Source organism: Centruroides sculpturatus, unplaced genomic scaffold (genome assembly GCF_000671375.1).
Source record: "Centruroides sculpturatus isolate CEXI.00-Female unplaced genomic scaffold, Cexi_2.0 scaffold18, whole genome shotgun sequence".
Taxonomy (NCBI): domain Eukaryota; kingdom Metazoa; phylum Arthropoda; class Arachnida; order Scorpiones; family Buthidae; genus Centruroides; species Centruroides sculpturatus.
In genome coordinates this window covers 1,331,840-1,354,458 of record NW_019384302.1, presented here as the reverse complement: position 1 = coordinate 1,354,458, position 22,619 = coordinate 1,331,840, and the positions used below count along the sequence as shown (strand labels likewise).

At 31.6% G+C, this 22,619-nt stretch overlaps 2 protein-coding genes across 3 annotated transcripts in view; one reads left to right on the top strand and one right to left on the bottom strand.

The window, feature by feature from the left end:
• The first annotated feature begins 581 nt into the window (after window positions 1-581).
• On the top strand, window positions 582-10,277 carry LOC111616092 (ATP synthase-coupling factor 6, mitochondrial-like). The gene is made up of 4 exons (XM_023357543.1): window positions 582-604; window positions 4,286-4,464; window positions 8,753-8,889; window positions 10,155-10,277. Exons 2-4 carry the CDS (start codon window positions 4,310-4,312, stop codon window positions 10,193-10,195), a joined length of 333 nt encoding a protein of 110 aa, XP_023213311.1. The 5' UTR covers window positions 582-604; window positions 4,286-4,309; the 3' UTR covers window positions 10,196-10,277.
• Window positions 10,257-22,619, bottom strand: part of LOC111615924 (DNA polymerase epsilon catalytic subunit A-like) — a 75,801-nt gene continuing 63,438 nt past the window's right edge. For both annotated transcript variants that reach the window (XM_023357463.1, XM_023357394.1), the window contains 13 exons: window positions 20,043-20,278; window positions 17,927-18,011; window positions 17,532-17,735; window positions 17,021-17,119; window positions 16,856-16,927; window positions 16,367-16,471; window positions 16,199-16,284; window positions 15,881-16,004; window positions 13,989-14,123; window positions 11,716-11,795; window positions 11,521-11,653; window positions 10,506-10,615; window positions 10,257-10,435 (listed from right to left, as the gene is read on the bottom strand). In XM_023357463.1, the coding sequence (XP_023213231.1) occupies window positions 10,366-10,435; window positions 10,506-10,615; window positions 11,521-11,653; window positions 11,716-11,795; window positions 13,989-14,123; window positions 15,881-16,004; window positions 16,199-16,284; window positions 16,367-16,471; window positions 16,856-16,927; window positions 17,021-17,119; window positions 17,532-17,735; window positions 17,927-18,011; window positions 20,043-20,278 (1,539 nt within the window). In that variant the 3' untranslated portion in view covers window positions 10,257-10,365. The remainder of the gene's footprint in view (window positions 10,436-10,505; window positions 10,616-11,520; window positions 11,654-11,715; window positions 11,796-13,988; window positions 14,124-15,880; window positions 16,005-16,198; window positions 16,285-16,366; window positions 16,472-16,855; window positions 16,928-17,020; window positions 17,120-17,531; window positions 17,736-17,926; window positions 18,012-20,042; window positions 20,279-22,619) is intronic.

The following is a 22,619-nucleotide window of genomic DNA, read 5'->3' as shown; positions in this document are numbered from 1 at the left end:
TATATATCTATCCGTGGCAAATGGATATAAACGACCGCTTTCTCCCATATAAATTGGTATATTTTATATAAATTGCCGGAAAACTTTGTTTTTCGGTGTCTTTCGCAGCCTTCGTTCCGATTTATTGCTGTCGATTCTTGTTCGATAAAGGAGAAATTTCTGCCCCGTCGCTCCTTTCCCCCTCTCCTCTACTTCTTCGTATCTTTAATTTTAATAAATTTTCTCGTCTATTTTTACTTTCTTTATTAGAAGTGGCACAAAATAAAATTTACGTTTCATAAAATAGGGATAAATTTTAATAAATAAAAACAAGTGGCGAAAATCCGAACAAAATAACCCCGAATTACGATGTCGTATCGCCATCTAGTGATTTAAACAGTTATCAACAAATTCGAAAATGTTTTAAATTTTTATATTTTATTAAATTATAATTAAATATTATTAGTAATAAATAATAATTTTAATAATAATAATATATTTAGATAGTTGTTAAAAACTGTTTTAAAATTATCAGGTTAGGGTCATTCGAAATCTAATGTTTTCGCCGCTAGAGGTATTCCGGTAGTCAAGTTAGAGAGGAGAGATAGAGGTGAGCGTGGTTTTAGTAACTAATTCCAGATGATATTTATTTAATTGTGTATTATCTATTAGTTAAATAAGTTTATAACACGTGCTAAATTCTCAAACAGCATTTATCATGTATAAAATGGCTTCTCATTTCATATTCTACGTTGCATTACACTAAAGAGTTTAGGTGCAGTTGGAATGTTTCTGGACTTCATTAATATGATAACTTTCATCTGATTTCGTGTTAATGTAGTCCAGAAGCAACAGTTTACATTATATTGTATGCAGGATGCCACTATATAAAGTTGTGCGTGACAGACAGACACTTTATATGAATCATAGAATACTTTGCAGGACATACAGTTTTATATGCATATTATTTCTTCACAGTTGTACAATTCAGTCCCTTGAAAGACATAAGATTTAGTAAATGTGACGAGTGGTGGTGATTTGGATGGAGAAGAGCATTCTTGTGCGTTCCCGACGAGATTAGTGTTTGCATTTGGCTCGCGTAACGGCTTCGAATGGCTGGCGGAGTCTCGATGTTACGTAGCAGGGGATGTGGGCTTACCTCCGCCCTTGTGTCGAGATGACTGTGACTATGTGCGGAACGGTTGTCGAGTGATGGCGTGCCTCGACTGACGTGGAAGGCGGAGGTATCGGTTTGAGAAAAAATGCTCTTTACCATTGTTACTCGTCACATTTTGCCTGATTACTTGTTAAGTAATTTAAAAAGTAGATGTACTTTCTGTTACTCATACCATAAACTAAATTTTTAATATATTGCAAGTTTCTGTTCTTTCTATACTTTATTGTTTATATTAATCTGAAATTGTAGACTGTTAATATTCGTAGATCTCTTGCTAAAATAAATTTTAATGGATTAGACCAGAGGTCGGCAACCTTTCGGTGGTGTTGTGCCGAACCTAAGTTACGGCATTTTTCCGGGTGCTGACGTGATTCTATCAGTTTTGTTATATATAGTATTGAAATTGGTCCGGTTATAATGGACTTCAAAAATTAATGATTAAAATTTCATTTTTACTATGTTTCTATTTGATAAGAGTGCCGCCGAAAATTGTCCCACATGCTGTAGATTGCCGACCCTGGATTAGACTGTTACTTTTAGAAATTCTTCGGTTTATGTAAAAGCGTGATACGTAAGATAAAGCTACATGTACGGTCTTCTCGTGTCGACTGCAAAGTAATGTTCCTTTGCTATCTCGGTCGTTTGGTTCGGTAACAAAATTGCCCACAAATCTGATATTACACTTACACTATGAAAATTAACTTATTTAGAATTAACATACTGTACACTATTCGGTACTTATGGGTTAACCCATAGAATAGAATTAACATACTGTACACTATTCAGTACTTATGGGTTAACCCATAAGTACCCACTATTCTAGCTAGACACCAACCAAATGCCGAAATTTTATTGGGCAAGTTTAAGGCTAATTACTAAATGAATTACGTAACAAATATGGCTCTAGAGGTAAGCGTTAGGCGCCATCTTGTATTAACATTAATAATTATAAATTAATTTATTTATTTAAATAATTTAGAACCGCTGGGAGAAAAAATTGGTCCGGAGCAGGACTTGAACCCACAACTCCTGCTTACGGCGCAGATGTGTTGCCAGTTACGCTATCCAGACCTCCAGTCTGATCTCCTCTTCCTCTTCCTCTTCCTCTTCCAGCATACATAAGCTAATGTTATAACCATCGACGGTTATTACAACGCCAACTGGGGACACATCCAGTGCTCACATCCTATAAGGCACTCAATCGGCCATCGCAAGCCCTAGCAAGGCATAATATATACAAACAAACTTAATAAACTTAAGCTATATTTAAATTTAAATAATCTGTTTAATCTTGTTTAACAATTTAAAGTCATTTATATTTTATAGTGTTCAAATCCAGGCCAGAATTGTTAGGAATTTTTATAGATCAATCAGCCAGTTAAGTGCCTTATAGGACGTGGGCACTGGATGTGTCCCCAGCTGGCATTGTAATAACTGTCGATGGTTATAGCATTAGCTTATATATGCTGGAAGAGGAGATCGGACTGAAGGTACAGATAGTGTAACTGGCAACGTATCTGCACGGTAAGCAGGAGTTGTGGGTTGGAGTCCCGCTCCAGGCCGATTTTTTTCTCCCAGCAGTTCTAAATTATTTAAATAAATTAATTTATAATTATTCATGTTAATACGAGATGGCGCCTAACGCTTACCTCTAGAGCCATATTGGTTACGTAATTCATTTAGTAATTAGCCTTAAACTAGCACGATAGAATTTCGGCATTTCGTTGGTGTCTAGTTATATTATGTATCGGGTCTAGCGGTGTTGTTTGTATTTACACTACAGTATTAAAGAAAAGTTTTAACAAATTTGTTACTATAAGAATAATCTTTTATTTATAAACTGTTAATAAAAGATCCAAGAAAAGCATATTGTATAGGAAGGAATTATATTTTAAGAAATATAAAATATACAGTCGACCCCCCTATAACACTGTTGATAATTCCGTTTTATATGAATTCCATGTTGTACGAGTCACTTAGATTTTACAAAAAATACGTGAGCAGTTCACAGCCTGGCACACGTATTTGTAAAATCTAAGTGACTCGTACAACATGGAATTCATATAAAACGGAATAATCAACAGTGTTATAGGGGGGTCGACTGTATTTCCTTTCTATATTGATTTTACTGATTTTATCAATAATACATTAATAAGTCAAACTACAGCAAATAAACAAAATTAGGAAACATATTAATGTACAATACTGCATAAATATATGCAGACTATGATAAAAATTTAATTCAAAATGTCACAAATGCACTGTAAAAAATTCAATTAAATTTCTTGAAACAACAGAAAAAGCAGTAAGTGCATCTGACTCTGCTGTGTGATCAGAAAACTTAAGCTATATTTAAATTTAAATAATCTGTTTAATCTTGTTTAACTAATCTAGTCTATAAAATATAAATGACTTTAAATTGTTAGTGTTCAAATCCAGGCCAGAATTGTTAGGAATTTTTATAGATGATGTGTTCAAGATGTATTGGTCTCTTTCGTATTGCTGATACCGAAAGATTGCATTCTTAACTGCAGCATGCAACTGATCCAATGAAATCTCATATGCGCTGCAGTTACGAATTACAGTTTTCATTAAAATTGTCGGTAATTAAATGTGTAATGCATGAATAAGCAAATCATAGTTGAATACGAACGTTTTTGTAAATCTAGCTGGCGTGGACTTTGTATAGCACCCCTAATGATAATTTTTGGAACTTTTTCCATACAGCTCTTTGCCAAGGTGTGAAATATTTGCAAACCAAATTTAATGAAGTTTTGCTCATTGGTTTTTTCTACAAGTGGAGCTTAATAGGATAACTTTAATGTGAATTACCTGGTATTATAGTATGACATACAAGTTTTAAATTTTGTTTCTGGAACATCATGTATATCCTGTGTTTTCAAATTATTGTGAGCTGAAGTTGGTCTAAATAAAGGTTCACAATCCTTTATTTAAACTGTTAGTCCCTAAAGTAGCTGTATTTTCTTTTCAAATCTAACAACAAAAATGTTTTTTTTCCCCCATATATTAATGTAAATTATTATTAGCATAATTAAGAATAGTTTTAATATAAAACATATTTCAGTGTATTTAACAAATTTTATTTAAATTTTTCAATAATCTGTATAGTTAACAGGCTTAAAGTTTGAGAAAATGCTTCAGAATCGTCTAGGACTCTTTCCTCGAGCGGTCTATGCCACCTTCCGACGCAACATGGGCATCAGTGCAGTTCTGTTACAGAAAACACCAACTGATCCAATACAAAAGCTGTTTGTTGATAAATTAAGAGAATATACACAAAAGAGCAAGTTAGTATCAAAGGTTTTTATGCAATTTTAATTATATATAGTTTTTAAGGTATAATATTTTGTCATGGGTAATTTATGGAATTAAATTTTTAGACTTAATTTTTTAATGAAACAATCTCAAAATATTAGTCTACATCAGTTGTTCTCAAACTTCTAAGTACCTCTTGGACAGAAATATGAATTGTACCCCCTTGTGTAGACTGGACAGGCTTCTACATGTGCATCTTGGATCATTACTGAACAGCAAGAGTCTTATGCACTCATTCAGTCAGTAGTTTGTGAAACAAATAAAATTAATTTCCAAAATATATTGTCACGCACATAATCAAGTATAACACTTAGACAGCCACAACCATTTTGTCGATGTATGTTGGGCTACATGTACAGTACAATCAGTGGGAATAATGTGCTTGATGTGATGAACATAAATTTTTTATATTAGGTTTAATTTGAGACAATTTAAAGTGCTGTATTACATCAGCCTTCACATTTGAGTCAAACGTATTGGTACTTTTCAGTTAATGGGATGTCAGTTGTTTTTATGCAATTTTTAGAGGATTTATACATTTAATTTTTCTAATATTTTTCCCAAAATGTTTACTAATGTATAAACTTACAACAAACTTTTCCCATATTACATGGCAGGCATAAACCTGTGGATTTTGTGTATCACTGCTGTAAACATTTTGGTCTTTGAGTGCAATTGACACAACATAAATTTCATTAGATATGAATCTAAACGTTGACAGGAAGTGCTGTGCTGTTTTTATTTCTCCATTTAGCACTCCTCTATGTTTTGCATATGGCAACTGATTCCCAGATCTACAAAGTTATACTTGTTATATTATATGTTGTATAATGCACAAGACTGACAAAACTTAAATTATTATTTATTACTACTAAAGAGGAGACACTCGTTATGGACTGTATGACAGACGACAGACGGCTTTCGTTTTTTGTTGGCCGCTATGTGTCGCCACCAGTACATATCGTAACAATACTTATGGTTAACTCACAATTGTTCATATCAGGCCTCTTCTAACTTATCATTTTTGTGCACTTTCCAACAGTTGGAGTAGATTACACTGCCTTCTGTTACATTATCTCTTATTGACGAACAATCAGATATGGTGACTAAGAAACACTCTTTTGACTTGTGGCATATCCTGCCAAATACCCACTGCTGTGGAAGAACATGTCCAACATGTTGTTTTCTGCATGTAAATAGACTTTCGTCCACCTCTACAGCTTTGTTTGAACTTCCTATTTTTATCACAGGTTGAGAAATTAATGAATTGGCACATACCTCATGCATATAATTATTCCAATCAACAGTCATACTGAGATTAATTCCTAGCTGTAGTTGAGAAAATTCTACAGAAGTTAATTCAAGACACCAGAAAAATAAATCGAAGAGCAGTCAAAAAAAGAAATAAGGGATCCTTCAAACCAGTTTTGACTTCGCGAACCTTAATTTTCATGGCACAAACGAATGTTGCATCTCCATTTTGGTGCTTCAGAAGTAGTAAAATACAAATTCATTTTGCAACTTCTTGATTGAAGACATTCAGCACATACCTTTAACTTGGAAAAATGAAATGCAGTTTCTATCTTTTGGCAATTTCCAAATTGTGAAATCCATACACACACATGAAAGAAAAAATGAACAATTACCATTAACATCAAAGACAACATTAAAGTATCTAGGTATGTTTTGCAATGCTTCTCCAGAGAAATGTAATTTACATATCCACATGATATTAATATGCAAAGTAGTTTAGGAATTAATGATCAATTTAAATCAAAAATTTATATTAATTTAGGATTTTTAATCATAATGCATGAAAAATTATGTTTTATGTATAATTTACATACAGAAAGTGACATTGAACATTATCCAATGAAATCGATGCAAAATATACAAATCTTTTTAGGAATTTAACATGTATTGTCAATTGTTGGTTTTCTTACCTATCACCTTTTTATTTAAACTTGATTTAAAATTACAAATGAGTTATTTTTTGTCCAGTATTCTTTATTTAAACTCTAAACCAGGGGTGTCCAACCTTTTTGTTTCTCTGGGCTGCATTGGAAGAAGTCAAAAAGTTTTGGGCCCCAAGTATATATAATATATACTTGTGGCCCAATATATAAGTATATTTAAAAATTAACATGTCTAGATTATAATAATAAGTATTAAAACTTTATCAAGAAAAAAGGATATTTTAAAAAATTACTTCTACAGACACTTTCAATTTTTACTTAGAAATTGATAAATTCATTTATTATAAAAGAGACTAAAGAAAATTTATTTGAAAAACACAAATATTTGTTTTATTTCGGTCTCTAATTAATAAAAAGCGACGAAACACCATTTTAAAGTGCATTTTTATTCAATTAATATAATTATAAATAATATGTAGCCGAAAAAGTAGCCAAAGCGCCAAATGATATTTTTTACGTCAAGCAAAAAAAAGTAGCCACATTTGGCGCAATGTAGCCAAATCTTGCAATGTTGGAAGAAATACTAAATAAAGCTGCAGTTGTGAATCAAAGGATTACAGACCCAAGTGCGGAGAAAAAGAGGCAAAGAACAAAAGATAAAGAAGTGAAAAAGGTTGAAAAATTACGGGTCCATATTTGCTTAACAGAAGATCTATTTAACGTTTCTCACTACTACATCTTTTGTCCTTTCTCATCTTTCCCTCCTTTTCCGAAATTTGGGTCTATAATCTTTTGAGTCACAACTCCAGCTTTATTTAGTAATCCTTCGGCATTCACACATCTCCAAGTATTTGAAAATATTTTCTTTCCACTCAAAAATAAAATATGAATAAAGGTTTACGGCTTTGTGAAACTTCTTTTTTGAGTTTATGCCATTGAAATAAATAAATAAATAATAATAAATTAAAACATTTGTCGGTTTTATTTACACGTTTATTGGGCCGCATTGGGACTTGCCTTGGGCCGCATGCGGCCCGCGGGTTGGACACCCCTGCTCTAAACATATATTATGAGAATAAAGAAACATAATCAAGCATGGGAATACAGTTTCAGCTGGCATACCGTTAACTGAAAAGTACAGAAGTGTCAATAGAATCAAATGTGCCAGTGCCAGTGCCAGTGCCAGTGCCAGATAGAAAGCTGTATAATGTTGGAAAGCACTCAAATTTCACTTCCTCTGCATAGCTCACCAGAAAATTCAGTTTTGTCACATGTTGAACACTGTGGCAGGACTACTCTAGGGACCTAAACTGAATTTATTAAGGGAAGGAAAAATATCTGCCAAATATGCAACTCTTTAGTTATGAGCTGAGTCTAGACGACAATTGCCCAACTCTAAAGATGCTCCCAAAAAAAAAAAAAAAAAAACGTTTCATCACATAGCACCATTGTGTGTATCATCATTACCTCGCAAGAGCCAGCAGACTGGTGTATACAGAAAAGTTACATGCTCATTACCCATTTTGCTGCAGATAGAAGTAAATATGTTAGCATTCATGGGTCTTGCCTTTATAAAGTTTATAAAGGCAAGGCCCATGAATGCCCTTTATAATTTTTTACCACTTCATTGAGGGTAATTTGCAAGTTTACAGGTATTACTTTTGTGGTCATTGCTTCTCAATGAATAGTACCATGTATCCAATTTGCTTCGGAAGTTACCATTATTCAGAAAAAAGTATCCATCTTTAATTGTTTACATTTTTGTTTTCTTTCATTAAGATTTTCGGAATATGGTCGAATGGATGCGATGATGCTCCTTTTTACATTTGCACTTTGCCCCAAATCATTGTCTAACTAACAAAATTCATCTGTCAAAGTTTCTATAGTTGAAAGAATATGCTTTAGATCGGCCATTTTCATAATTCTTGGAGTTTCTTCTTCTTCATTCTTCTGTAGCTCTATGTTGGGTCCACAGATCATTCAAGTCTAACGGTTTGTGGAATGTTCTCTATTGGTCTAGATATGACCAATCCCAACGAGCCACGATACCACGTCGTAGTGGACTTGTATCTTGCCAGAATTGGTCAAATCTAGCATAAGGAAAATCAGGGAATTACACAGTGAAACAGAGAATGGCACCATGGTGTTATTGTGAATCGGCATAAACCGAGGGCTACCTGTAGTACTATATTTGCATATCTTTTAAATAAAATAATGTCTAACAAAGTTTGTTTCTGCAAATTTATAAGATCTTGAGTATGGTAAAATCTATTTTGAGATATTATATAATAAAATAAATTATACCTTGTAATAATGTAAACAATTGAAATTAACAAAATTATAGGACCGTCAAAGGAGGACTTGTGGATGCTTCTCCAGAAACATTGAAGGAGTACGAAGCTGAATTGACCAAGGTGAAGAGCCAGTATTCGGGAGGAAAGGACGTGGATATGTCAAAATTTCCAGCATTTAATTTTGTTGGTAAGTTTTTTAGTGAATTTCCTGTAAGAACTGATTGTCAAAGTATGCATTGCTTTGGTCTAAACATCTTTATTTCATTCAGTTCAATAGCCATAGATGCTTCAGTATGACCAGTAAATATATATTAATAATAATGTAAATTACATATAATTTTACACCTTTTCTTTTTTAAAGAATTGACAAATCACTTTATTCATGCTTATAATCAATTAAAAAGAAAATGACTAAAACACCATCAAAAGGAGAGCACTTCAAAAACCTCATCTACTAATTACCTTTGGTCTCAGAGTATACTATGTTGATGCAACAAATCCCTGATTTTTTTTATCCTCAATCAAAGTTGTTAGTGACTTACAGTATTTGACACCCTGTATATATTGTTGGAAGATATTTTGTAAAACAGATGTATTTTTGAATAGAAATTGATGAAATTTAAATGCACTACACATTATGGACACGTAATTACTTTCTGTAAAAAAAAAATCGCTTATTGAAAAAATTGAACACAAATGATGCTGAACTGATTATGTAATAGATTTTTATAATAATTAACTAAAATACACCATTAAAAAAGTTATTTTAAAAAGGGGTTCATGGGCAATACAGGACTGTAATCGATGCTCGAAACCAGCGACCACATTTGCCGGAACTTCATCAGGAACGGCCTGAATCTTGGCTTTGATAATAGATTCAAGCTGTTTGAGGTTGGCAATAAGGTTCCAATAAATCCTATCCTTGAGATATTCTCCCTTTGAGAACCTTTTAGCAATCACTCTTGACCCGAAATGTGTTGAAGACATCTTCAATTCGATGAGGAGCTCAGTCTTGTATGAACCACAGTTTGTTGATGCTATCCTCATTGTAAGACGACAAACTCAGATTTTGGGGAAACCAAAAGCCTAAGTTTGTCTGTTGACATATATCAGATTCACTTGAATCGCAAGAGATATTATTAGCTTTAAAGTTAGATCAGTTCTATTCAAACCATTTGTTCATTAACAATTGCATATCATCTTTTGTGTGTAATTCCCAGGTAAGGGGAAAAAAATTTGAGAATAACCTTCTCTCTATAAAAAAGATGTTATTGTTAATTGTCTACTTGGACTTTAAACATCAGTATTAAGTCCTATTAATAAGTAAAGTCCAAGTAGACAATTAACAATAACATTAGAATTTAAGGACAGTAAGGCTTTTACAGTTATTATTAATCTGCTTTATTGGAATTTTTCCAAAGTCTTATATAATTGCTTTAAATTTTTTTGCAGATCCTAAAATTGACCCCATCAATCTAGAGAAGAAACAATAAAACTTATTTTAGATGTTAGAAATTTGTAAATTCAGAAATTCTTGGAACAATATAAATAAATGTAGAAGGTAATATTTTGGAATTTGAGTATGTTGGTACTAAACAGGTCAGACACATTTCATTCTTATTTTTAATTAAAAATAATTTATAAAACATACAATATATACATTTTATTTAACGAATCCATTCATCTTGTAAAGCCAAACTGCTGTCTCTTCTAGAACTGGCAGCTGGAAAAACCTGAATGGAAAACAAAAGATGTCAACATCCTCGTAGAAAAAGGGTAAGATTGGGCAGACAATAAACTTACTGTGATATATTCAGGAACGTGGCTAGGGTTCTGCTTAAATCCTCCAGAGAAAGTAAGCATCTGAACTTTCCTGCACATTCACAATATCTAGACATGTTTGGTTGTTTTATCTGTAAATATACAAATACAGAATATTTTGGGGCAAATTTTTTAGCCTAAAAAGATTACTTCTTATGCTGAAAAGTACAAACATTGTCATGATTGGTGTTTACTCAACAAAATTCCCTCCCATTTTGTCAATTTACAAGGACCATTCCCCTTTATTAGGATAATAGAAGTAACTGCTTAAAAAACTCTTCATTAAATTAAAAACAAGCAAAAACACTAAAGCTAGCTAACAAGGGGAGGCTCAGATTTGGAGTACTGTAGGTTCTGCTTATAAGTTTTCTACAACTTTTGAGAAAATTAGGTATTGCAAGCTTTTAATTTCTCACTATAAGCAATGATGATTTCCAGTGGAAATCCTCATTGCTGACTTGGAATGTTTGTCAAAAAAATGCTAATCAGGTTTTGGATGTAATTTTTGCATATAGGAAAATTGACCTGATGACGACAAAAAAGTAAAGAATAGCCATGCTAATAATTGAAATGATACATTGCTACACTGGCCGATGACCTCTTTGTAGACCTTTAGGATATACTCCAAAATGGTTGATCTGTTATTTGTCAGATGTAACAAATTTCCACGTTTTAGGTAGCAGTGTAATGTCATCTGCATTTGCATTCAAGCACGGCTACCTTAAAACAGCAAATATGCATAGTTTAAGTTTATTGAAATGGGGTATATAGGGTCCGGGAATGGATTAACAGAAAAAATTGATTTGGCCTCCTAGAATGAATGCCCAGTTTCAAAGAAATAACATTCAAATTTAAGCTTTGAATTTTCAACAATATTACCTATTTGGTGCCAATTTTTTTTTTTTTTGGGTAAAGTATTTGACTTGGGCTTTCTTTTCTTCTTCAAAAAGAGATACGTATACCTGAAGATGATTAAATGATATTTACTATTGCTTACCATTCTGCATTTTGTGCACTGCAAATCTTGAAGCGTGTAAGCCATGGTCTTCTTCTGGATGCATTCAATCAGCATTGCCTCCACGTCCAACCGGTTGTAGGGTTCCTGACAGACGCTGCACAACCATTCTCGCCTGTTAAAGAAAGAATTAGATGGTTTGCCGATTCCATATTTCAAAATGATGATCCAACTTACATTCTGGTCGTTGCATTGAGTTCGAATGTGTCTCGACACAAATCCAAGTCGCTGCAGTGATTGCATGATTTGCAAATAACCTAAAAGTACAAATTGAAAATAATTAATATCGAGAACATTCCATAAATTTGGAATATTTGTAACCACGATTACAAGTAAATCTTATATTATTATTATAAGTGCAGAGAGCCCAAATGGTTAGGAGATGAAATTTGGTACATAGAATACTGTACATTCTCATGACATACCCTAACTAAGAAGAGATTTCCCCTACAAGGGAGAGGTTAAGGATTACCCTGAAGAACTCTGCTTCTAATGTGGTTTTTTGTGTTTTTGCAGAAAATCAAACACATTCTTTAATTAGTCTAGGAAAAGAGAGACCTAATTCTTGCACCTGGTGAAAATGGGTAAGATTGGCAATAATATTAATCTTCGTTATCGTTCTTTTTGCCCAAGCAACACTGGACTCATCTGATAGTATTTAAAATTCATTGATCTCTGAGTGAGTTCTCAATAGTGTGTGATAAGTCCTAAAAGAACCAATTATAGTGCTCGGATAATTGTTTAGTTTGGAACTTTTCTGCATTTTTGAGTAATACAGGAAAAAGTATATACAAGCAATTTATTTTACCTTCCCGGCTATTATATACACATAACAAGGAAACTGTCAAATTTTGAAAAAACTATCACATTTTGAAATTTTCGAACCCAAAAAAGTCAAAAAAATTCCGTGTGTATATGTTAGTGTCTATTTTCTTTACTATCTCAGGGCAGGGTAATGATTAAGAAACAAAATTTTGTACGATTACAAGTGGCGCTTCAGTTAGTTCTGAGCAAAATTGCCAGATTTGGCTTTTTTGCGATTAAGAATATTATATAGAAAAATAAAATTTTTTTAGTCTGTCCTGGCAAGTTCCTTTGTTGAACAATTCGTTACAGTCTATTTTGCAGATAAAATGAGTGTTCTCCACATAGTAAATTACAGTGTATGCATGTATTTTGAGTGTTGCGATCTTTATTTTCAATCAGTTTACAGGCGTGTAAATGGCCGAAAACATTATTGTGAGTAAAGTTATTCCAAGCTGATCTCGTTCTCAGTGCCAATAATTGTGGTGCAGAGTAATCTTCACCAAACGAGACTCTGGCAGCTATAGCACCATCATGAAGCTATCACCCTCTCGTACAGGAGATCATTATTGACTATTGTAAATTGGTACTTCAATAAACTGTGATAAATTAATTAATTCAACTGCGTGATTAAGTTATTCCCTTTTCTCCCCTAAGCGAAGCAGATTTATTCTTATCTCTATTTATCAACTCTTAACATTGAACATAAGACTGTATAAAAAGTGTTCGAGTTATATGGCGCATCTGAACTCGTCTGTAAAAAAATTGGCATATGGTATGCAAAAGGTTGGCCACCCCTGGTCTAAGGGATATCAACGTTATTAAATTTTGGTGGGAGATATGATCTCTTTCTATGTCATATCTTGAATGGAGTTGGACTTTACATTCTACTTCTTATTAGCATTTACAATTTTATTTAAAAAAAGAAATCTCTTCTAACTTCAAAATTAAGTGTTTTTATTATAGAAAATTTTTATATTATGGCAATCTCATACTATTAATAAATAAATTGTGTGACACCATCTGTTATGATTAATAATAATAATAATTTATATTAACAGCCAAGAAAGTTACACAACTCGTGGCTGGAGTTTTTCTTAAATTGCTATGAATATCCAAAGAGAGATATTTTCAGAAATTATAAAGATAATTTAGGAAAAATCTGACAAATCACGAGGACAACTGAATATAAATATTGTGTACTCTAGTGAAATTTGCATTTGTGATTCTGATCTGATCCTCTCAAATGTTGAGAGTTAATATTATAATTGATGTCTAGAAATATTCAAAAATGGAATCAGCCAGATCGACTTATCGTACTGTCATCGTTTTAGAATTTGGTCCTTTCATTTTCTCTCTCTAACAGGCACTAAGAGGGCTTTTCCCCCAGGCCCATGAATGGGGTGGTCCAACATACCCGGACAGATCACCCACAAAAATTCCCTGGTCCCCAGAGCAATAGGTTTGCACCTTTACTGCCTTAGCCATATGCTGGCTAAAGAATTTATCAAAATGTATGACTGTAATCTTTCAAAAAAGAAATGGAGAGGTTTGTTGTATAGTTAGTTAGTTTTTCTTTAAAAATTTCAATAAATTAACGTAAATCAAAGAAGTAATATACTTAAATCACCAGTAAAAAACTTTACCTCTGGAAGAATAAAAGATTGACAAGGTTCGCTCCACTCTGCCATACTGCTGAATTCTCCCACTCCGACCAGTCGCAACAGATCCCTGCGTACTTTTGTCACTTCGCTGGCAATGTTGTGATCGAGCGACAGCACCTAGTTGTAGAAATTGTAAAAGTTTTAAGCAGATATCCTATGTTTTGTAACATTTATGGTAAATTTATATATAGAATACAGTTAAATGATATCTATGCTTGTGTCAAGCATAATTAATGCAGCTATAATTTAAGAATAAAGAAATTAAAATTTTGTGTTTCAATTCCTCAATGCAGAAATGTTGAAATTGGTAAAGACAATAACAAAGCATTACTTTCTATCTCTGTGGTGAGTTTTCTCCAATATAAACAAAACATTTGATGCTATATTTTTTTTTGTTTGTGATTTTCTGATACAAGGGCCTCCTCACATTTATTCTAATAGCTTTGGCCAAACTCACCTTTAAAGTTATTGCTATACATCTTTACAGTTGTAAGTAGAGATTTAAACACCTGGTGTACTAACTGATCAATTTAATTAACAAGATGAATATATGTCAAATGATTTGCTTTAAGTAAACCTCGTAACATATCTGTGAAATTTCACCACATACTGTAAATTGGTAGAATAGTGCCCTTTGCATTTCACTTATAACTGCATTTATTTCATTCTGATTAGTATCAAAAGTCGAGCATTTGGATTTACATACAGATCTGATATCTCTAATCACCTCAGCTTATCCCAACTCAAAGTTTAGATTTATTTTATTCAATTTTTTAAAGGAAGTGCATTTTGCAATATCACCTTACATCTGTCTCATCTTAAATAACAAACTTAGTCATATAACCAGTTCTTTATATAAACTGGTTATACGACAACTCAAATTCAACATCCTGCTATCATACAAAGAAGAAATTTTGTTAAAAGCTTGTTACATACACAATGTCTTTGTCATCTATCATAATAAGTCCAACCTAAGTGAATTTCTCAACCGGGTTGATGCAAATCCCTGCAGCTTTCTACTCCATCCAAAGCAACAAAATCACAACAAGTAAGCATCCTCGGTCATTACGTATCACTATGCAATAGCCATATCATAACAAAAGCATTCTGTAAATGTATGTATGTAAGATCTTCTCTTCATCCAGCTGCTCACAATCTATACATCCAATGACTAAATCAAGTAGAATATTTGAAAACTTGTGTAATATTTTTGGCAGTTAGTTATTCAGAATGAATTTTGATAGTGACTTTGCATATCTAAATAATTTAATGAGATAATGTGTTCTAAATTAGCAATGACAAACTCAAAGAAAATAATTTTCTCAACTTGGATGTTTGGTAATAAAATAAGATTTTATGTTGTGTGTTAAATCATGTACAATCATTTGTTTCAAATGATTCAAAAAATTTGATAAATATTAATATTAAATCTCCTTAAAATTGTCATTACATTAATAGTCAAGCAAAACCAAATGCTTTTTCCAGAACTTTAAAATTAAACATTTAAAAAAAGTACAATAATGAACCAATCAGTATGCATCTTTTATAATTTAACAATAAATCAATCTTACCAATAAAGAAGTTAATTCATTTATAAATGGACAAATTCTCTACATTTCTGCTCCAAATCCTTTAATTTTAGATCATCTGAGATGAAACATTGAGAATTTGGTCAAACAATTTTTCACTTATACATCAATGAACTTTATCAGTAAGTGTGATTTTCTTTTATACTTATTAAGAGTTGAAAGAGTGGCCAAATTATTAAATTTATCACTTGTTCAAAGTGAAAGAAACAATTAAAATTTAAATTGTAATGATGAACGTAAGGACAGTGTATTTCCTAGTTTTTATCCATAAATGAACATGCTCACCTTACACACAGTTTTGACAAATGCTAGAGCCGGACTGGTAGACGTTACGCAGATGCCGGGTAGAGAAGGAAAGACGTCGCCATTGTTCGAGCCAGACATCTTTTTATTTATCTTCTCTGCGATGCTAGAAATTTGAAATAAATCAGAATTTTTTGTAATGATTCATTTTTCTATTGACAAATTCAATATAAGCTACAGTTTCTGTAACAATAATATGAAAAAATTTATATTTATTTGTAAAAAAAACAAAAATAAAACTTGTGAAATAAATAAAAAATTAGAAACAAATGCAAAATTTCAAAATCAATAAAAACTTACAAGTATAATTTTTCAGACAAGTCGGTCTTTATAATTTCTTGAGAAAACAAAGCGAGTTCATCAAATACTTCTCCATCGTCATCCTCCTAAGTCAAAATATTTTGCAAATTAAATAATAACGCATTATGGCTGACGGCAAAGGCAAAGGCGAATCCTCAACGAACTTACCGGGTTCTGGGTGGCCTGCCGACACACGGGTGTTAATCCGGACCATCCTTCTCTTATCTCGCACGCTCTCGAATATACCCTGTGAATGTATTCTCCAATAATCATCTGCAAAAATTTTCAAAAAATCAATTAAAAACAATCACAAACAATAATATATCTTTAAAGTTAATATATCTGTTTACTATAAGATAGAAGAAAGAAAGATAGCCTTCACCAAAAATACTAGTTCCCATTAGATTGCCAAAGCTGAGTAGTGCTAATACTTTAGTAAAGAAAGACTCTGGCTGGAACAACAAAACAGGGAGGATTGGACTGGTATCTGATCTGTCTAATATGACTATCCAAGGTATAGGTATGCAACAATCCCATACCAGGTATAGATAAGTAGAATGAAAGGAAATTAATTTAACACAAGACAAATCATTATTCAAAAAGATTGTCAGAAGTAATTAGTTTAGTATTTATCTCAAGGGACAAAAAACTTCTTACATGAAAGTTCTCCTGTACGGCATTGGCTTCGGGTAAATACTTTGCAATGTTCCAACACATGTCTAATATAATCTATAAAACAATAAAATGCCAAATTTTATTGTCATTTGACATAAATGATTAATAGCATTTAAAATTAATTATCAATAATGGAATAAGACTCACTTCGGATTCTTCATTTGGCATGTCGTCCATTTTTTCATTCCTGTTAGCATTTTCGTTAGATTCTTCAGGAATGATACCTTTTATTCCACCAAAATTAACCTGACATTAAAGGTAAAATAATTAATGATGAAAGATTCTTTGGATCCTTGACATATTTTAAATTCTTTTAAGTAACGAATAAGAAGAAGAAACTGGTTATAATAATAATTCTGAATTTAATTGAAAGTTAAAATGTTTCAGAACTATTTAGTTCCGACATCAGATAGATCTCAAGATAACAACTAAGTAAGAAAAGAACTTGTCTCTAAAGTTAAAGTTAACTAATGTTTGTATACATCACTAGTGCATATTTCAAGTGCAATTTTCCAAGATATTAATATGAAAAATTTTAAGAAAAAAATTATTTCATGGTTTTAAATTATGTTTAATATAAGTTTGATTATTTCTAAAACAACCAATACAATTTGCAAAACAGTTAAAATAATTTTAATATTTAAAGTAGTGCGCTTACTTGATCGAGCCACAGGAGATATTCCCAACAGTTTCGAACGGTCATGTCCAAACCGTGAAAGAGTTCCTTGTTACGAATGCTGTTTACAATGTATTCGGCGTACGCCAGAGCGTTGGCGACGCTGTGACGTTTCGTACACAAAATGAACCGGTTGTAAGTCGCGTGGACCACCACTGCACCCAGACGGTGAAATTCTGCTATCAGCTGTTTAAGAAAAAAGTGGTTAATAATGTTCTGATTAATTTTAACATGATATAACAAAAGAATACTATGTTAATAAGTAGGATTTTAATTATCATTTTTAGTAGATAATAAAATAACTTTAAAGAAATTCAAAAAGCAAAGTTTGATTCTATCATATGTTATAATAAATTCACCTAGAAAACATATATTACCTGTGTAAACATTTTCTTCATTAGATTGTTAAGAATGTGCTTTAATGCTGGTTCATACAACAGAGCCTGAGGACAGCACAACCACCTGAAAAATGCAATCTTCATTTTTATTTTCTATTTTAATAAACAGACTGTCTTTCTATTAGTACTGACGAATATAAAATTAAGGTACAATCTTGATAGGGTATTCTCAAATTGAAAATATTTAAGAGGTCAGCTTACTAAATCTCATTAGCTTATTATAGCAATGTAATAAATACTCAAATGAAAATTTCATAGACTTGGGCAGCACTCTTTGAAGAAATGTTGCATTTCCAAAGTTTTAAATGGCATCGAGTATGATTGCACTTAGGAAGACGTGAACATCAAATCCAGTATTGATTAGCATAGTTTTAGTTTACTAAGATTAAAACTAAAACAGTGGTAGGGTTGATTTAGAAAAGACTAACATGCCAAGTGCAGAGGTTTCTGACTTTGATACTATGGAAAACAGTGATATATAGCTTACTTTACTTACAATAAATGCTAAGCAAAGTCTATTTATTCAGTATTTGTCATATCCAGTTGTCTATTTAAAAAAAAAAACTAGATGAGCTGTAGAAATTAAGATGTATCTTAGATTTCGGTAAATACAGTACATGAATGTATGAGTATTTTATTTTTTCACTTTTTCCTTTCGAGTTCATTTCAATAAATATAATAAATACTATGTACTCAAATTTTTGTTTTAAATTCCGCGACTCTTCCTGACCAACTTTGAATAAATTTCCCGACCCTCGTGTCCCTTACAGTACGGCACATTGACAAAATAAATCATCATTTGACTTACTATGCGCATATGCTATTGCTTCTCCAACTTTTTAATTAGTTAGTTTTACTAATTAACAGTTACACATTTTTATAATTGCTGAATTATTAAAATTAAAAATTAAATGTTTTATTAAATTATAGTAGCTTATTCTGTTATTAATCCATAAACATACATCTACGTGGTTTTGAAAAGAAGAAAAAAAAGTAATTATTTATTACTCATTAACAACTGTACAATCCATGTACAGAAGTATATATTTATTAAATTTATCCCTTAACATTAGCACTGTCAGAAATATAAAAATCTAACTTTTGCATTTAGAATATCTATAAGATATATAAACTATATAGATTTAGAAATAATAACAAAATTACACGGCTTATTTGTACTTTTCTGATTTCAGTTTGGCCTAAAACAATCGCTACGTTTTCGTCAGATAAATCAATATAGTTTTCACTATATTTCTTCATTAATAAATTCAAACAATTCCTGTTTAGTACATTTGTACACCATATCTTAACTCGACTCACATATACAAAATAAAACAACTCGAAATTCGCTTGCAAAATATGACGACGAAACTCCGAATCCAACGATGCACGTGGTTCTAAAAATAGCTTATATTTCAAATTTCTAAAAAAAATAGTGGCCACTGTTAGTTAACACAGACTAAAAAACACAAAATTCGTTTTTTTTTTATTGCCGGAAATGTAACGCTAAGTTTTCCTGAACTTCATTATCAGTTTTTGTACTTTGTAAATTTTTGGGTCCTGAAAATATTCTGCATCCCTTTAAATAAGTTGTATTGCAACACATTACTTCTTGCTGTCTGCAGATGGCTACATTATTTAAGCATATTGTCAGCAAAAAAATCAACAAGGCAGCCAAGGAGAAATTCTCTAACTTTTAACAGTTTCTGACAAATTTCCTGATTTTTCCTCACTTTTCCTGATTTTTCCTCACTTTTCCAGGAGCGTAGAAATCCTGTATGTACAAATCAAAACTTAAATTTTGATTTGTAAATCAATGTATAAAAGATATTTTCTCGTACCAGCTTGCCTGACTGAAAACTTACTTAAGCCAGAAAGTTTACAGAGTCCCATGTAATTCCAGCTTTTACAGTAAATTACTTGACTTAAATTAATTAATAAAATTATATTAGTTTGAAACACTGCATTAAAATAAAGTCTTAGTAAACTCAAAAATTAAATAAGATTTGATATAATAAAAAAGAAAAAAAAAATAGTCTTTTCTCAATGGAATGAATAGAAATAAAATAGAATTAATTTTAATCAATAAAGTTACCTGTAGAAATGAATCAACTGGTTGTCCGCAAAGACATTATTGTAAGCGGTGAGATCACGAACCCATCCTCCCACCATTGTCTTCAACAGACGAAAGGTGGCAGCGCACAGTACCGTCTCGTCGTAACTGGCCAGGGAGGTTCCGTGACCGACCATCATGTCTTCCAGGGACATGATTGGAGCCGCATCGAATGCAATGGTTGCGTTGACGCCTTCCGTTTCCGTCAGATTCTGACACTGTAAATAATCAATTCATTTTATTTTACTCCTAAATGAATAATTCCAGTTTACTTAAGAAAGCAATCATTTTTTACTTTTTAATTTCTATATTTTAATTATCATTTATTAAAAATTCTAAATAACTTTAAAACAATAATTTATACCCATTTCGAAACTGTAGTGAAATCTGTTCGTAAATATCAAAAATGTTAAAATGCTTAAGTGAAGTTATAATTTAATATATTAAATTATAACTTCATATATTAGTATTTAAGATTAATTATATTAATCTTAAATACTAATATATTAGTATTTAAGATTCCATTTAAGAGATTAGTATTAGATTAATTTTGGTTTTACTTTGACAATGTTTTGAACTCACAATTTTCCAAGAGGAAATAATTGATGATGTTAAACAAAACTAAAGCAAGCTCTGTTCCAGGTTTATACAATCTCTCTTCCTCTCTGATCAAGAATGCAGAACCAAAACTCATTTCTTATTTGCTAAGCTTATATAATGAAGTTCTCGATAAAAACAACATCCCTGCCGACTGGAAGTTAATTAAATTTATAGTGATTTTTAAGAAAGGAAACCAAGACAATCCTAGCAGTTACAGACTGATCACATTATTGTTTCTTATATGGAAAATATTCATACCAATACTTACTAATTGTTTAATCAAATGGCTTGCAATGAACAACATACTACATTCTCTTCAATTTGAGTGGATCATCAAATTTTTCTTATGGGAAAAGGTCTTTCTAGATGGCTTCATTCTAGATAATATTTACATCTGCTTTTTACAGTATGCCGATGACGATGTTTTATTGTCAACTGACCTCTACGTAAATGAACAGAAACTGAATTTAATGGTGACTTATGCTTGGAATTTCAAATTTGCTAACTTTTTCATCTCACTTACTAAATATAAGGAAGAAACTTTGGCATAGGATCACAGCAATTATAGGTTTCGCTAGTAGAGTGAAAAATTCTAATCTCAGTCTTCGTAAAAAATTTCGTAATTTGCCGCTTGAATCGGGAATGTTATTTGGTAGTCAATTCTGGGGCATCTTTCGGCTGAATAATTTGTGGAAATTACAGATCTTATTATAAAGGAAATTATTTTATCTTAACTAACTGGTATCTTTTTATGCTGTCAAAACTGAAGATATAACTGGGATTATAGATATAAAAATTACAGTGCTCAAGCATTGTTTACAATTTATTTGGAACTGATTACATGATCCACTTTTTTGTTTTGGAATAAAATGCATTTAAAATATTAAAAAATCTTATATTTTAACAAGTGGAATAATTAGTATTCAATATTAGATTAAGTCTTGAACTTAACTGATTATTCACTAATGATAATATTCAAGATGTACTTTAAAGAAGTTCTTATTCAATTTCATTAGACAATTATCATAGAGAACTCACTTCAAATCTCCTCAGCCAAATTTCATTTGTGGTACCCAAAATTGGTGCACCTTTGCAATCCTCTAATGGTTTATGATAGGAACATTAACATTAAGAATTGTTTTATACGACTACATTTAAAATAAATTCATTTTGTTTGAAACATCAGAGATTCTGTTAATTCAAAAAGATTTATTTCAATTTTGAAAAGCCAATATATATTCATTCCAACATTTATTTAATTGTGTAAAATTTTGGATATATAAGAGTATTTTTATTATAAATTTGGCTGCGTTTCTTTATGCAGCGAGTGTGTAGCGAAATGACGTCATGAGCAGTGTTGGCCATTTAGAAACAGGTTTCAGAGTGTTCGCTGTAAAGCGCTTCTTGAGCGCTGCATAAAGAAACTCAACCTTTTTAACTTATTATTGTAATGATTGCAACTTCAACTGTTATGTAAGTTATTTTTGTAGTGACTTTTCAGTTAATACTTGATTATAAGGTTGTAATGTTTAAAAGAAGTTTTTATTAAATGTATTCCCCTTTTTCAAGAATGACTCACCCTTTACAAGAATAAATAAATTGAATAATAATAAAAATGACTTTTTCAGTTTAAATCCCATATTACAATGATTCATTACTATAAATCCCAGTAAATGGTTTGCCTGATTAAAAAAACATAAAGAATAATAGTCTTTGTGCAACTATTACCAAGGAAATTATAATACAGTAATTAAACAGATTACACATGGTGCATATATACAACTAGTGCAGAGTAACTAGTATATAGCAGAACAATATATAGCAATACTATTTCTATGATGACAATGATGACGTAATAGCATAACTTGAATAGCTTAAATTGCCATAATTCAAAATTCGTGAATTAAATTATTTTTGCATAAATATAGTTCTTCTAAATATCACTTTATCATAGACATA